Source organism: Dasypus novemcinctus, chromosome 13, assembly GCF_030445035.2.
Source record: "Dasypus novemcinctus isolate mDasNov1 chromosome 13, mDasNov1.1.hap2, whole genome shotgun sequence".
Classification (NCBI taxonomy): Eukaryota; Metazoa; Chordata; class Mammalia; order Cingulata; family Dasypodidae; genus Dasypus; species Dasypus novemcinctus.
The window spans coordinates 109866865-109882784 of record NC_080685.1 but is presented as its reverse complement, the minus strand read 5'-3'; the positions used below and the strand labels follow the sequence as shown (position 1 = coordinate 109882784).

At 38.3% G+C, this 15920-nt stretch overlaps 1 protein-coding gene and 1 pseudogene across 1 annotated transcript in view; both read left to right on the top strand.

Moving 5' to 3' along the window:
• Positions 1-15920, top strand: part of LOC111762186 (TATA box-binding protein-associated factor RNA polymerase I subunit A-like) — a 52108-nt gene that overhangs the window by 24909 nt on the left and 11279 nt on the right. The window contains 2 exon segments of the mRNA XM_071207752.1: positions 4776-4906; positions 6103-6261. Coding sequence (XP_071063853.1) covers positions 4776-4906; positions 6103-6261 — 290 coding nt within the window.
• Positions 6411-7359, top strand: LOC111762187 (probable tRNA(His) guanylyltransferase pseudogene; annotated as a pseudogene).

The window sequence follows — 15920 nt, the reverse complement described above, 5'->3', positions numbered from 1 at the left end:
GATTTCTCACCAGAAATCATGGAGGCAAGAAGACAGTAGTATGATATATTTAAGATACTACAAGAGAAAAACTTCCAGCCAAGAATCTTATGTCTGGCAAGATTGTCTTTCAAAAATGAAGGGAAGATTAGAGTATTCACAGATAAACAGAAACCAAGAGAATTTCTAATCAAGAGACCAGATTTTCAGGAAATGCTAAAGGGTGTGCTAGAGCCTGAAAAGAAAAGACGGGAGAGAAAGTCCTGGAAGAGAGTCTGGAAATGAAGATTACATTAATATAAGTAGCCACAAGTATCAAAAGCATGGGGAAAATAAAATAAAACAGATAAAACTCAAATAAGAATAAACTTAACCAACAATGTAAAGCACTTGTATTTAGAAAACTGCGACTCAAAAGAGATTAAAAAAAAGTCCTAAATAACTAGAAGAGCATTCCATGCTCATGGATTAGAAGAGTAAATATCATAAAGCTGTCAGTGCTACTCAAATTGATATGCAGATTCAATGCAATCCTGATAAAAATTCCATCAACATTTTTAAAATATTCAAAACATGATTATCAAATTTATTTGATAGGATAAGGGGTCCTGAATAGCCAGAAACATCTTAAAAAGGAAAAGCAAACTCTAATCTCCAGATTTTAAATCATATTACCTAGCTATGGTGGTAGAATCAGCATGGTACTGGCATAAATCTAGACACACCAATGGAACCAAACTGATGGTTCAGAAACAGACCCTCACATGTATTGTCAAGTGACTTTTAACTAGCCTCTCAAACCCACAACTCAGCAGTCTGGTTCATTCAACAAATGGTACTGAAAGAACTGCCTTTCTTAGCCAAAAGAAGGAAAGAGGACCCCTATCTCATACCTTATCCAAAAATTAACTCAAAATGCATCAAAATCCTAAAGATAGAAGCAAGAACCATAAAGCTTCTGGAAGAAATTATAGGAAAATATCTTCAAACCCTGGTGATAGGTGGTGGATTTTTAAAGGACATAAGAGGAGGACTGAGATGGACTACTGATGTTTAATGTATGAAGATGTTTTAATTAGGCTTAATATAAAAATGTGGAAATGTATGAGTGGATGGTAAAATATAGTGAGTAACAGCTACTTTATAAATGGGGATGTGGCTGAAAATGGTCGTCTAGGGATATAAATGCCAACTGACAGAATGCTAGAGAATAATCGAGGAACTGAATAGTGTAAAGCAGGAGGTGGATGAGAATTGTGGTTGATAGTACAAATGCAAGAGTGTTCTTTCTGAGCTAGAGCAAGTGTACATCACTTGGTGGGAATGTGGAGAAGCATGGGAAAAATACAACTGGAGTGACCTGTGGACTGTGGTTAGCAGTAATAATGTAATATGCTTGCATCTGTGCCAAAGATGTACTGTGTTGATAATGGGGCAGTTTGGAGAATGTTTGCTAAATGTACACTATGGATGTGGTAACAATCAGATGATATTCTTTTGTGTGTAACAAATGTTCCACCAGAGTGTGGTGTGTTGATAGATGGATGTTGTTTGGGAATTCTGCACATGTGCATGATTGTTTTATAAGTTTACAACTTCTGTCATAAAAAAGATATTTAAAAATAATAGGGTGGGTTGAAGGAAATTACACCAAATGTAAGATAAGGACTATAGTAGTAAATTTTTGACTGTATTCTTTCATAAAATGTAACAAACATCTCACTAAAATGCAAGGTGTTGATGGAGGGTTGATGTATGTGACCCCTGTATGATGTTCTGTATGTTTCTTTGTAAGTCCACAACTTTTGCTATACATTTATTGTGTATATATGTTCATATATAAATGATATATAGATAATAATAGGGTAGGTTGGGGGAAATACTTTGGTTAGGAGTAATATTTTGAAAATGCTCTTTAATCATTAGTTTAAAACGTTTAACAACAATGCAAGGTATTGGCAGTAGGATGCGTTATGAGAGTCCTGTATGATGCTATGTATGTTTTGTAAGTTCACAACTATTACTATACACTTTTTGTTTATTTATGTTTATGTCAGTGATATACTTCAATATATTAAAAATAAAGAATAAAGAAAACAGAAAAAAAATGCATAACCTGAATTTAATCATGAGGCAACATCAGACAAACCCAAATTGAGAGACATTCTACATAATAACTAATTAGTTGTCTTCAGAAGTGTCAAGGTCATAAAAGAGAAAAATGACCTTGAAGCTCTTCCTGATTGGAGGAGACTTAAGGAGACATGTCAACTAAGTGCAGTATGGAATCCTGGATCAGAAAAAGGACTTTATTGAGAGAAGTAATGAAATCTGACTAAGATCTGTAGATTGATTAATAGCTTATCAGTTTAATTTGCTGGTTTTAACAGTTATACTGTGTTTCTGTAAGTTAACATTTGGGAATATTGATGAAGGATATATGGGAACCCTGTGCAATTTTTGCTGTTTTTCTGAAGATCTGAATCTATTTAAAAAAAAAAAAAATTGAAAGTTTCCTTAATGGTAGATACACTGGTTACAAACTCTTGTTTGTTCGAAAATGTCTTTATTTTATCTTCATTTTTGAAGAATACTTTCCCTAGGTACAGAACTCAATGTTTTTGCTACCTATTTATCTCCCTGCCTAGTTTTCCGCCTTCTTACTTTCCTATTCTCCTTCTGTCTTACCTACCTTTTCTCCTGTCTTTCTTGATTCTTTTCTTGACTCTCTGCCCTCCACCCCCTCCCCACCCCAGCACACGGAGGGAAGCCTAATGACCTTGGCTCTCATTGCTGCTGTTGGGAAGCTATTTGTCTTTCCTGCTGTTGCTCCTTTCAAGTTAATTTTTTTGTTTGGCTGTTTTTGATATTGTCTCTGTATTTAGTTTTCTGCAGTTTTATTTTCGCATATCTAAGGATGGCTTTTTAAAATTTTCTTTAAGCCTTCTTGAGATTTATTGGATTTTTAAAAAATCTATAAGTTGGTATCTTGTATCCATTCAAAAATATTCTTAGCTCTTATGTTTTCAAATATTCTTTCTGCTGGCTTTTCTTGCTCTCTAATTACATGTATATCAGACCCTCTTGAAGCCTCAGTGTCTTTTGACCTGCTTTTAGTATTTTTCGGTGGCGGACTTGGCCCAGTGGTTAGGCCGGCCGTCTACCACATGGGAGGTCCGCGGTTCAAATCCCGGGCCTCCTTGACCCGTGAGCAGCTGACCCATGCACAGTGCTGATGAGTGTAAGGAGTGCCGTGCCTTGTAGGGGTGTCCCCGCATAGGGAAGCGCACGCGAAAGGAGTGCGCCCCGTAAGGAGAGCTGCCCAGTGCGAAAGTGAGCCTGCCCAGGAATGGTGCCGCACACAGGGAGAGCTGACACAAGATGACGCAAGCAAAAGAAATACAGATTCCCGTGCCGCTGACGCCAAACAGAAGCGGACAAAGAAGACACAGTAAATAGGCACAGAGAACAGATAACTGGGGTGGGGGGGGAAGGGGAGAGAAATAAATAAATAAATCTTTTTAAAAAAACATTTTTCATCATTTTGCACCTCCTTCTTGCATTCCATAGAGTTAAAATTTTTTTTTCCATTTTAAGTCGAGTTTTATAGTTTCTATTTCTGCTGACATTTTTCTATTTGTCTCTTCTAATCGTTTATAAATAGTTACAACTTCTGAAATTTTGTGGTTCTGTTTCTATTTCATCTTGGCTAGGTCTCCCATACGTGGTGTCTTATTTTCTTTTTTTTTTTTTAAAGATTTATTTATTTATTTAATTCCCCCCCCCCCCTCCCTGGTTGTCTGTTCTTGGTGTCTATTTGCTGCGTCTTGTTTCTTTGTCCGCTTCTGTTGTCGTCAGCGGCACGGGAAGTGTGGGCGGCGCCATTCCTGGGCAGGCTGCTCTTTCTTTTCACGCTGGGTGGCTTTCCTCACGGGCGCACTCCTTGCGCGTGGGGCTCCCACACGCGGGGGACACCCTTGCGTGGCACAGCACTCCTTTGCGAGCATCAGCACTGCGCATGGCCAGCTCCACACGGGTCAAGGAGGCCCGGGGTTTGAACCGCGGACCTCCCATATGGTAGACGGACGCCCTAACCACTGGGCCAAAGTCCGTTTCCCTATTTTCTTATAAACATATTCTGTATGTGTAGTAATCATATATCTTAAGAATTATTTGTAAAAATAATTGGAGGCCTAGAAAGACAGTATCTTTCTCAGGAGAGGATTTGCGTTTGCTTACCCCCAGCACTGGGGGTGCTACTAGTCTAGGACCACAGTAATTCTCTTTTGACACTCAAGGTTCTCTGGATCACTCAGATGCTATGAGTTCTTAGGATTTACCTTTCTGGGTGCCTGTTTTTTCCTAGGTTTTGGCCTAGTGAATTTTCATTATTTTCTTAGCTCTTTGATGCTTTAAGATTTTTTGGCACTATTTTCCTGAATGGGGGTTTGGTTCAAATTTCTCTCTTTTTTTTTTTTAATTGATTTTGTAAAAATATTACATTAAAAAAATATATATGAGGTCCCATTCAACCCCACCACCCCCACCCCACCACTCCCCCCCCCCCCGCCACATTAACTCCCATCATCATGACACATCCATTGCATTTGGTAAGTACATCTCTGGGCATCTCTGCACCTCATGGTCAATGGTCCATATCATGGCCCATACTCACCCCCATTCTATCCAGTGGGCCCTGGGTGGATTTACATGGTTCAAATTTCTTAGACTGCTGTTATCTGAAGCAGAAGTCCTCAAGATTGAATGAGTTCTAAAAATCTTTTGTCTTTGGGCAGATGTGGATGATTATGCTTATAGCACAGCCACCAAGAATATGCTCGAGCACAGTTGGAAGACATCTATACATTTTAATTCATTGATTCAAATTCCTGGTGTTTGGGACCCCTTTGTGAAGAGTTCTGTAGAGGTGAGTAGATGTTTCCTAAATTTTACTGGTTTCATTTTGTCTTACTCTGATTGCTAATCTTTTTGGGATAGAAGGAAGCAAATGGAGAAAGTATAATAAAAAAGAATTTGGCACCTCTTTTTCGGCTTGCATAATTTCTGTTTAAAATTCCCAGGATACTGCATTTATTTTCACCACTGGATAACCTGCTGTAGCCAAATTTTATAAAATAATTTCAAATATATGGAGAGCAGGTGTAGCTCAATAGTTTGAGTGCCTGCTTCCCACGCACAAGGTCCCAGATTTGATCCCCAGTACCTCCTAAAAACAGAAATGAAAAAACCAACTCTCATTGGGGATCAGGTGTAGTTCAGTGGCTGAGCACCTGCTTCCCATATATGAGGTTCTGGGTTCATTCCCTGATACTGCCTAAAAGATAAATTTCCAAATAGTTGTGACTATTAATTCCTTACTACTCTTGTAGGCTTGAAAGAATAGCAGAAAGATTTTTAATCATTTAGTGGGTTTATAGGAGGAAGAGGATAGAAGTTGGAAATTAGTATACACAATGATGGAATGAAGAGTAGTGGCTTTTAGAAAGTTCTTAAGAATGTCTTTTCATCCCAAAGTCCTTGTAAGGAGAGAGGACCTTAGCACTGGGTACTAGAAATAAAAATGGAAAACAATTTGCTGGGTGAATATTTTCTGAGTGCTGAAGTGGTAAGTGAGCTGTGAGAAGATAGTTTCTGAAATCAAATGCCGGTGAATCTGGGAGTTCCTTTACAAGAATGGGAGTGAAATGACAGGAAATATAATTCCCAAGTACCCCTTCTGTGGCTGAAGTGAGGCTGGGCACTGACGGTAGTTGCACTGTGTGGCCTGTCTCCGTCATTAGCACACCCTGCCTTGAGGACTTTATTTCTTATAGGAACAGTTTTTAATGTTGAAGTTGCTGCATTTTTCAGTAATAAAATATCATAAAAAAAGGAACCATGGAGGCCTTTGTTGTAAAGATTTTCTGTTTTCTGTAGAGGTTTTAGCACATATGCTGGTGAAAGCAAAAGCTTGTATCACTGTTGTTCCCTATACAGGACTGTTTGTCAATTTGGTCAAGTTTCAAACCCATCAGTAAAGTTAAGGTTTATATTAATATTACCTTTTGAATTACCTACCATCTTACTGAATTTAGCTAAGTTGTTATGACTTATTTTATATAGATGCTGGAATTTTATGGGGATCATGATGGAGCCAGAGAGATACTCACCAATTATGCATATGATGAAAAATTCCCATCAAATCCGAATGCCCATATCTACTTATACAACTTTCTAAAGAGAGAGAAGGCGCCAGAAGAGGAACTGATCAGTGTGCTTAAGGTATAGAAGTGATGATTTGAATAGGGTTGAGGGTCTGCTTGAATACATTCTTAGGTCAGTGCTTTCCAACTTTTATGTGATAGCAGCCGCAGATTTATACAATATGTGTATGGCACACTGGAATAAATGGTGGAAACTGCTCCTAGCTGATGGCTCCTGGCAGACTCCCAACCCCATCCTCACAAGTACGCCTGAGGGGAGTTGATGAGTATTCCAGCATCCCTTTGTTCCTGGTTGGAAAGTTCTGTTGATTTTTTAAGAAAAATCAATTTTATTGAAGTATGATTTAGATACAATCAACTGACTTTGAGGCTGACGACACTTGCCTGCCCCACTGCTGGGTGGTAGTGCGGCTGGATGGGAGGAATTTCCATCGGTTTGCTGAGAAGCACAATGTTACAAAACCTAATGACAGTCGTGCCCTCCACCTGATGAACAAATGTGCCCAGACTGTAATGGAAGAACTGGAGGATATTGTGATTGCATATGGACAGAGTGATGAGTACAGCTTTGTGTTCAGGCGAAAAAGCAACTGGTTTAAAAGAAGAGCTAGTAAATTCATGACTCACGTGACCTCCCAGTTCGCCTCCAGCTATGTGTTTTACTGGCGGGAATTCTTTAAGGACCAGCCCCTTCTGTATCCACCTGGCTTTGATGGAAGAGTAGTGGTGTATCCTAGCAACCAGACCTTAAAGGACTACCTCAGCTGGCAGCAAGCAGATTGTCATATTAATAATCTTTATAATACAGTTTTCTGGGCACTTGTACAGCAGTCTGGACTAACACCAGTACAAGCCCAAGAGAGATTACAGGGAACTCTTGCAGCAGACAAGAATGAGATTTTGTTTTCTGAATTCAACATCAACTACAATAATGAGCCCCCTGTGTATAGGAAAGGGACTGTGCTGATATGGCAGAAGGTGGATGAAGTCACAGCCAAAGCGGTTAAACTGCCAGCAGAAATGGAAGGAAAAAAGATGACAGTGGCCCAGACCAGGACCAAGCCATGCCCTCATACTGTGATATCATCGGGGATGCTTTCTGGAAGGACCATCTAGAGATCCTTGGTGAAGACAGCTGACCCTTTGCTTTTCTTTCCTGGTGTGTTTAACTTGTAGGCAACCTCCTTGCCTTTGGTGGACCTAGCATCTCCTCCACCTAGGACAGTGTGCTGGGAGTGCTGTGACTCACTTTGGGAGGGGAACAAGGAAAGAAGTGAGGGATGAGAGGAGTGTTTTTTTTTGTAGTGTTGGAACATGGTTTCTTCAGTGGAGGTGCATTTTAAAAAAATCATGGGACTATTTTTATAAAGCAAGAACTATTCCTTGTAGAAATGAATCATTTTTAGATTGTGGCATAAATAATTTAAAGCCTGTCAGCTCTTTTCTCCAGTGATAAAAGATGAGCCCAAATTTACTCTGGCCTACCTTTCCTTAACTATGGAATTTGGTCCTTGAATATCTCACCTTTCCCACCTATCCACTTTGCATTCATCTTTGGAAGACCTGAAAGTCAGTATGTGCTAATGCCTGCATGATGCCACTGAGTTCAGGAATTCCAGGGAAAACTCGGGGCTTTGTACCAATTTCAAGTTGGCAAATCTGGCTGAAAAAATGAGTAGTGTTTGGATGTCCTTGTGTACACGTTCCACTGAATTGATTTTGTGGAATTGTATTATTAGCATGATCGATCATCTTGCCATGGGCACCATTCCTGTATTAGTCAGCCAAAGGGGTGCTGGTGGAAAGTACCAGAAATCTGTTGGCTTTTATAAAGGGTATTTATTTGGGGTAGAAGCTTACAGTGACAAGGCCCTGAAGAGTCCAACTCAAGGTTACTTCCTCACCAAAGTCTGTCACCATGTATTGAAGCAAGATGGTGGGCAACCTCTGCCTGGTCTCTCCTTCCTTCTTCCTCCTAAGGCTTCATGGGCCCAGCTTCTTCTGGTCTCAGCTATAGGCTGGCATGGAGCTTGTCTCTCTTCACAGGGCTTTAGGGTTTGAACTTTCTTTCTGTCACATGGTAGGACCGAAATGACCAAGTTCTCTCTTCTTCTGTATCTTCTTCCGTGTGTCTTCTTGAGCAAGTGTCTGTTTATATAGCCCACCAAGGGTGCAGGGACTTAACCTGAGTTACACCCTACTGGTGTAGAATCAAAGCCCTAATCTTAATTTAATAAAGACATCTTTGCAAACAAACTTAGTTTGCAAACATAATCTCTCTTTTTGGAATTCATGAATAATTTCAATTCCCAAAGCCACTTATCTCATTCTGAGAAGAGAGTGAATTATGTTTGTATATGTGAGAAGGAAACAATGTGTGAAAATAAATGTACAAGGAGGGAGAAACATTCAGTCTGTGAATTTTAAGAGAATTGGTGGTATCTCTATACTCTATATATTTTTTTCAGTTTTAAGTCACCTCAGTGGATACTTCCTGTTGAACTGAAAAAGATTCTTAAGTAGCCTCTGAAGAAACAGAACAATAACTTCAGAATCTAAGAGCAAAGGAGTTGGCATGCCATACGTAACAAGTGCCCTTCCTAGGAGTCCTATAGCTCTGCTGGGCCAGAGGAGAAGGGTGAGGGGCAGCAGCAGTGGTATTTGCATGTTGCCAAGGTGTTGGCCTCACAAGAGAGAAGGTGGTAGGCATAGGTGGTGAGAGAACTCACATTGCCTTTTGTCCTTGTCTCATATATTAGAGGAAAAAGCTCATTTGGTTCTATTAAGAACTAATTAATAGCCCACATCCCAGTGCCTGGTTTTGCATTGCAGAATTTACAGTCAAGAAGAAAATGTATTTTTGAAAGGGCATTGGCTGGCCTCATCCCTCACTAAATGACACCCCATCTCTCAGTTACATTTTTTTCCTTCCTTTACTCCCGACTCCACAGGAATAGGAGATACAGCTCATGTTTGGTAATTGCTTGAATCTCTGAGGAAAAAATAAAGATATCCATTCCCTTGGGGAAAAAAAAATTAGATACAATAAACTACACTTATTTTCCGTGTTCAGGTTGATGCATTGTGCCAAATATGCCAAATATATACAGCCATGTAATCACTGCCATGATATGCAAGATATCCTTCACCCCCCAGATTTCCCTCATTGCCCTTTACAGCCACCTACACAGCTACACCTGGCCCAGACGGTCACTGATCTGCTTTCTGACCCTTCAATTTTGCCTCTTCTTCAATTTCATATAAAAGAGAACAGTATGTACTTTTTTGTGTCTCTGCTTCTTTTGATCAGCGTAATGTTTTTTTAGATTTGTCTGTGTTATTCCCTATATGAGTACATTGTTCCTTATTGTTGAGTGGCATTCCATTGTATACATTCACTTGTTGATGGACATTTGGCTATTAGGAATAGTGCTGCTATGAACAGTGTTTGTGTACACGTATGTTTTCATTTCTCTTGGTTAGTTGCCTAGGAGTGGAATGGTTAGGTAAGGTAAGTATATATGTTTAACTTTTTAAGAAACTGCTCAGTTTTTCTAAGTGACTACCATTCCTACCAGCAAAGTACGAAGGGTCACTTTCTCCACATCTTCCACAACACTTGCTTTTGTCAGCCTTAGCCTCCTTAGCTGCCTTCTGTTGCAGGTGTAGTGGTAAGTCATTGTGGTTTTAATTTACATTTCTCTGATGAGTAATGATGCTGAGGAACCTGCCTGTTGGACCTTCCTGTATTTTCTTACATGGCGTGTTTGTTACTCAAATATTTTGTCTGTTTTTTGGGGGGAGGCTATTTGTCTTATTGATTTGAAAGCTTTTTATATATATATGTATATAAAACTTCTTATATATATATGTATATAAAACTTCTTATATATATGTATATAAAAGCTTCTTATATATATATATAAAACTCAGATACAAGGCCTTTGTCAAGTATATAAAGTGTGACTATTTTATCCCTGTCTGCGACTTGCCTTTTTGTTAACAGTGGCCTTTCAAGGGGTAGAAATTTCTAGTTTTGATGAAATCCAGTTTGTCTGTTTTTTCCTTTTGTGGTTACTGCTTTTTTTCCCTAAGAAATCTTTGCCTATTTCAAGATAATGAAGATTCTCTCCCATATTTTTTCTTAGAAGTATCATAATTTTTATGATAGGTTTTTAATAGATTTCTAATTAATTTTTTTGTGTGGTGTGAGGTAAGAGTCAAAGCTCATTGATTTCCATATGGTTGTTCTAGCATCATTTATTGAAAAGACTTTCCTTTCCTCATTCAATTACATTGGTAACTCTGTTGAAAGTCAGTTGACGATATATATGGACTCTCTTGTGGTTAGTGACCAGTACTGCATGTCTTGATTGCTATAGCTTGATTACTGTAGTAAGCCTTGGAATAATCATACCATGGAAGCCATGGACATTTATCCTTTTTCAAAATTGTTTTTGAACTTTCTAGTCCTTTGAAATTCCTAGGCCCTTTGAATTTCTCTCTCTCTATATATTTTCTACCTGGTTGCATCATTGTCTTCTTGGTGTGTTGCACCGTGTGGGTCTGGGACGCCTTTTTTCCTGTTTTTACCAGGAGGTCCTGGGGATCGAACCTGGGTCCTCCATATGGTAAATGGGAGCACAATTGTTTGAGCCACAGCAGCTTCCCTCCATATATATTTTAAAATCAGCATGTTTATTGCAACAAAAAGAAGACTGCTGGGATTTTTAAAATATATGGTTTAATCTTAAGAGACTTGACTTCTTAATAATGAGATTTCAAAACGGAATATGGTTTATCTCCATTTATTTAGTTCTATTTTTTAAAAAATATTTTGTAGTTTTTAGTGTATTTTGTTAAATTTATCCCCCAGTGTTTCATGTCATTGGTTGTTATTGTATATATTTTTCTAAAATTCATTTTTCAATTGTACAATTAATTTTTCTTATGTTATGAGAAAAATCGACCTTGCATTCTGTGAATTTACTATTACTTATAATGACTTTTTTGTTGATTCCTATGGATTTTTACAGTTGTGTAATAGGTGAACAGACAGTTTTGCTTCTTTTCCAGTCAGTCTGCCTTTTATTTTTCTTGACCTACTACATTGATTAGGACCTGCAAGACAATGTTGAACAAAAACGGTAAGAGTGGGCGTCCTTGCCTTTGTTCCTAGTCTTAGGTAGAAGCCTTCATTCTTTCATTATTAAGAAAGATGTGAGCTGTAGGGTCTTCAGAAATGCCTTTTCTTTGATTAAAGAAATTCTATTTTATTCCTTGTTTACTGAGATACTTTTATCATCCATAAAATGATCCATGAATTTTGTCAGATGCTTTTTCTGATTATATTGATGGATTTTCAGTTGTTCAATGTTATGATGTAGATTTTCTATATCAATTATTGAGGAAGGGATATTAAAATCTTAAAGGATAATTGTGGGTTTTTCCTTTCAGTTTAGTCAGTTTTTAAATCATGTGTTTCGAAGTTCTGTTATTAAGTATATATATATTTATACTTATTTTATCTTTGTGATGACAGACTTTTTTTTGGTCATTGTGAAATATTTCCCTTTATCTCTGGTAATACACCTTTTCTTGAAAATCTCTTTTTTTCTGATATTAGTATGGCCATTCCAGCATTTTATGCTTACTTTTTGCCTAGTATGTATTTTTGCATTTTTTTACATTCAGCCTGTTTGAATATTATATTTAAAGGGGGTTCTTATACAAAGCATATTGTTGGGTCTAGCTTTTTAATCTAGTCTGACAATCTCTGCCTTTTAATTGGGTGTTTTTAGTCCATTTTCATTAAATACAGTCTGCTAAATACGGTTGGTTTAGGCCTGCCCTCTTGCTACTTGTTTGCTATTTATCCCTTCTATTTTTTGTTCTTCTTGTCCTCATTTTCTACACTTTTGAGTTAATTGAATGTATTTTGGGATTACATTTTAATCTCTCTTGACTTTTTAGCTATACCTCTTTGCATTATTTTCTCTTTTTTTTTTAAAGATTTATTTTGTATTTATTTCTCTCCCCTTCCCCACCCCCCCCACCCCAGTCGTCTTCTCTCTGTGTCCACTCGCTGTGTGTTCTTCTGTGACCACTTCTGTCCTTATCAGCGGCACCAGGAATCTGTGTTTCCTCTCTGCAGAAAAACGGAAATGATCACAATAAGCAAAGAGAAATTAAAAAACTAAAACGAAAAGTGAACGGCTAGGTATAACAACAGATTGGAAAGAGCAGAAGTAAATTTGAAGATAAATCAACAAAAATTATCCAATCTGAGAAAAAGGAATAAAATTGAGGGTGAGTGACTTGAGACATCTATTGGGCCAAGTCCGTTTCCCACTATAAAGTTCTAATTTGCTAATTTCAACATCTGGGTCATCTCAGGTTTGGAATCTATTGGTACTGCTTTTTATAAACTCACATTTTATCATTTCTTAATATGTCTACTAATTTTTTATTCCATTCTGGACATTGTCACTATTTTGTTGCAGGGACTCTGGGTCCAGTTGTGCTTCTCTAGATTATTGCTTTTAATTCTGATTGGCAGTTAATTTGACTCTAGTGAAACTAAACTCTGACTCCCATGGATGTGTGCAGATGCTGAAATACCCACTTGTTTCTTTCAACTGAGTTTTCACTGGGTTGCCTAGAATGGGTAGTGTTTTAGATACAGATTTTTAGAGTTCACGTACCCTCAGTTACTCTTTCTTTCAGGTATGTATGCCCTTACTTTACTGCTGCTCTGCCAGTTCCAAACTCTGTCCTCTACTATTTTAGGCAAAGAGCCAAAAGAAGCAAACCTAATCAGATATCATTTCTTCTTTTCATGGTCAACTTTTCTCCAGCTTCTCTTTTACTCTTTTGGGCCTTCAAAAAGTTTTTATTGTTTTTTGCTTGTTACATTTTTATACTTTTATCTGTGGAAGGTTTAGTGCAGCCGACCTACTCAGGAATTACCAGATACTGGAATCCCTGTTTATATTTAATGTAGTTACACTGGGGCTGTTAGTTTTCTACTTGTCCTATTTATTGTTTTTTCTTTCCTACTTTCTTTTGGGGTTAATTGAATGTTTTCAGTATTTCCTTTTTAATACTAAATGTTGACTTTATTAGAGAAGTTGTAGGTTTACAGAAAAATCATGCAGAACCTACAGAGTTCCCATACACCATCCTAGTATTGACACCTTGTGTTAGTGTGGTGCCTTTTTTGCAGTAGGTGGAAGAACATTTTTATAATTGTGTTGTTAACTGTACTACATGATTATTGTTCATTGTGTTATATAGTCCTATGGATTTTTTATTTTTCATTTTTATTTTAGTAACATACAACCTAAAATCTCCCCTTTTAAACACTTTAAAGTCTGTTTTTTCAGTGCTGTTAATTCTGTTCATAATGTTGTGCTGTCGTCACCACCATCCATTACCAAAACTTTTTTATCATCCTAAGTAGAAACTCTGTACAATTTAAGCACCAACTTCCCTTTCCATACCCCATACCCCCTGGTAACCTAATTCTAGTTTCTGACTCTGTGAATTTGCTTATTCTAATCATTTCATATCAGTGACATCACACAATTGTTGTCCGTTTGTGTCTGACTTATTTCAATATGTTGTCTTCAAGGTTCATGTTGTAATGTCTATCAGAACTACATTTGTTTTTATAGCTGTATAATATTACATTGTATGTATCTACCACATTTTGTTTATCTATTCCTTGATGATGGACACAAGGGTTGCATCCATCTTTTGGCAGTTGTGAATAATGCTGCTATGAAGAATGGTGTGCAAATAAGTTGAGTCCTACTTTAAATCCTTTTGGGTTTATACCTAGAAGTGAAATTGCTGGGCCCTGTGGTAATTCTATTTTTAATTTCATGAGGAATGGCCAAACTGTCCTCTGCAGTGACTGCACGATACTGTATTCTCAACAGCAGTGAGTTATTATCCCTGTTTCTCTACATCCTCTCCAACACTTGTAAATTTTCATTTTTTATTAATAGCCATTTGTGATGGTTAGGCTATTGTATCAACTCGGCCAGGTAATTGTGCCCAGTTGTTTGATCAAGCAAGTATTGGGCTAACTGTAATACAAGGGCATTTATAAACTTTAGTCACCATTGACTTTACCACAGTGGGAAATCATAGTGGTTATAATTACATCAATCAGGGGGATTGCCATCAGCAACGAGTGGCCCTTAACCCAATCAGTTAAAAGGGGAAGTGATTCCAGGGAGATTGCCATCACCAATGAGTGCCCCTAACCCAATCAATTCAAAGGGGAAGTGATTCCATTATTGAGAGAATTTCCTAGCTTGTCTTTGGACAGCCAGCATCTCCCAGAACTTGCCAAGAATCTTCTTTGGACTTTCACCAGGGCTCCTGGTTGCAGCCTGCCTGTGGAACCTGGACTTGTGCATCCCCATGACTGTGTGAGACTCTTACTATTGACAGATATCCTCTGTAGATTCTGTTTCCCTAGAGAACCCTGACTAATACACCATTGGTGGGTATGAAATGGTAATTACTTGTGGTTTTGAGTTGCATTTCCCTAATGGCTGCTCTGTTGATCATCTTCAATGGACTGCCATGCTGCTGCCTCCCTCCAGCTGCCATCATGATCATCTCCTGGGACCTCATCAGCAAAGGACATGTTCTCCAACATTTACAGTATCTGGGAGGCCACAGAGGGCTGTGCCTGCAGGTGGAGGGGAAGATGGTCAGTGGGACAGAGGATCTCATTGATGCTGTGCTCATTGGTCGAAATGCCTCTGCTAAAGACCCAGAGGATGAAAGTCCCAAAAGCACAGTCGTCCCTGGTGTTGAAAGTCTTTTTTTGAGTTTAAATGCTTTTTTATTTTTAGACAACCTACACGAAATGTTTTTTCTTAAAAAATAATGCCTTCACTCCAGATACAACAAGATAAAAATAAATGATGAGTTCAAGATGGCATCAGTTCATCTGTCTAAATTACTTGGTGTGGTGTGGGTGAAAAGCAGTGGCCAGTTATGATGACAGGTAATAGATCCAAAGCAATTTCCAAATTTGTTAACATTTCTCTATTTTTAAACCATCCTCGAAATCATATATGGGATCACAACATCCTCATGGTAGTCTAGGAGAGCAACCATATCATCTGGATTCATGTTTTAACCAATAAAGAGCTAGTAGTTGTTAAAATTAGCAAGGATGTGCTTGATTTGTTCTACAGTCCCTGTCAAAAACTACTCTTTTTGGTCTCTGTTCTTCAAGTTTGCCTTTAATGGATGTCATTAATCTTTGATGTACTTCTTATAGGCTTCTTTTGTGAAGCTGGTTTTCTGCAAGTGATAGTTCATAACAATTTGTGTATCTTCTTTGGAGAAATTTCTATTCAAGCCTTTTGCCCATTTTTTATAAAAGATTTATTTTATTTATTTCTCCCCTCCCCTCATTGTTTGTGCTAGCTGTCTACTACTGTCTGTGTCTGTTTGTTGTGTGCTCGGCTTCTATTTTTTTAGGAGGCACCAGGAACCAAACCTGGGACCTCCCACGTGGGAGGGAGGCATCCAGTTACTTGAGCCACCTCTGTTCCTTGCTTGTTCTGTCTCTCATTGTGTTTCCTTGTTGAATCATCTTGTTGCTCCAGCTTGCTGTGCCAGCTCGTGCCAGCTTGTTGTCTTCCCCGTCTTCTTTAGGAGGCACTGGGATCAGAACCCAGGACCTCC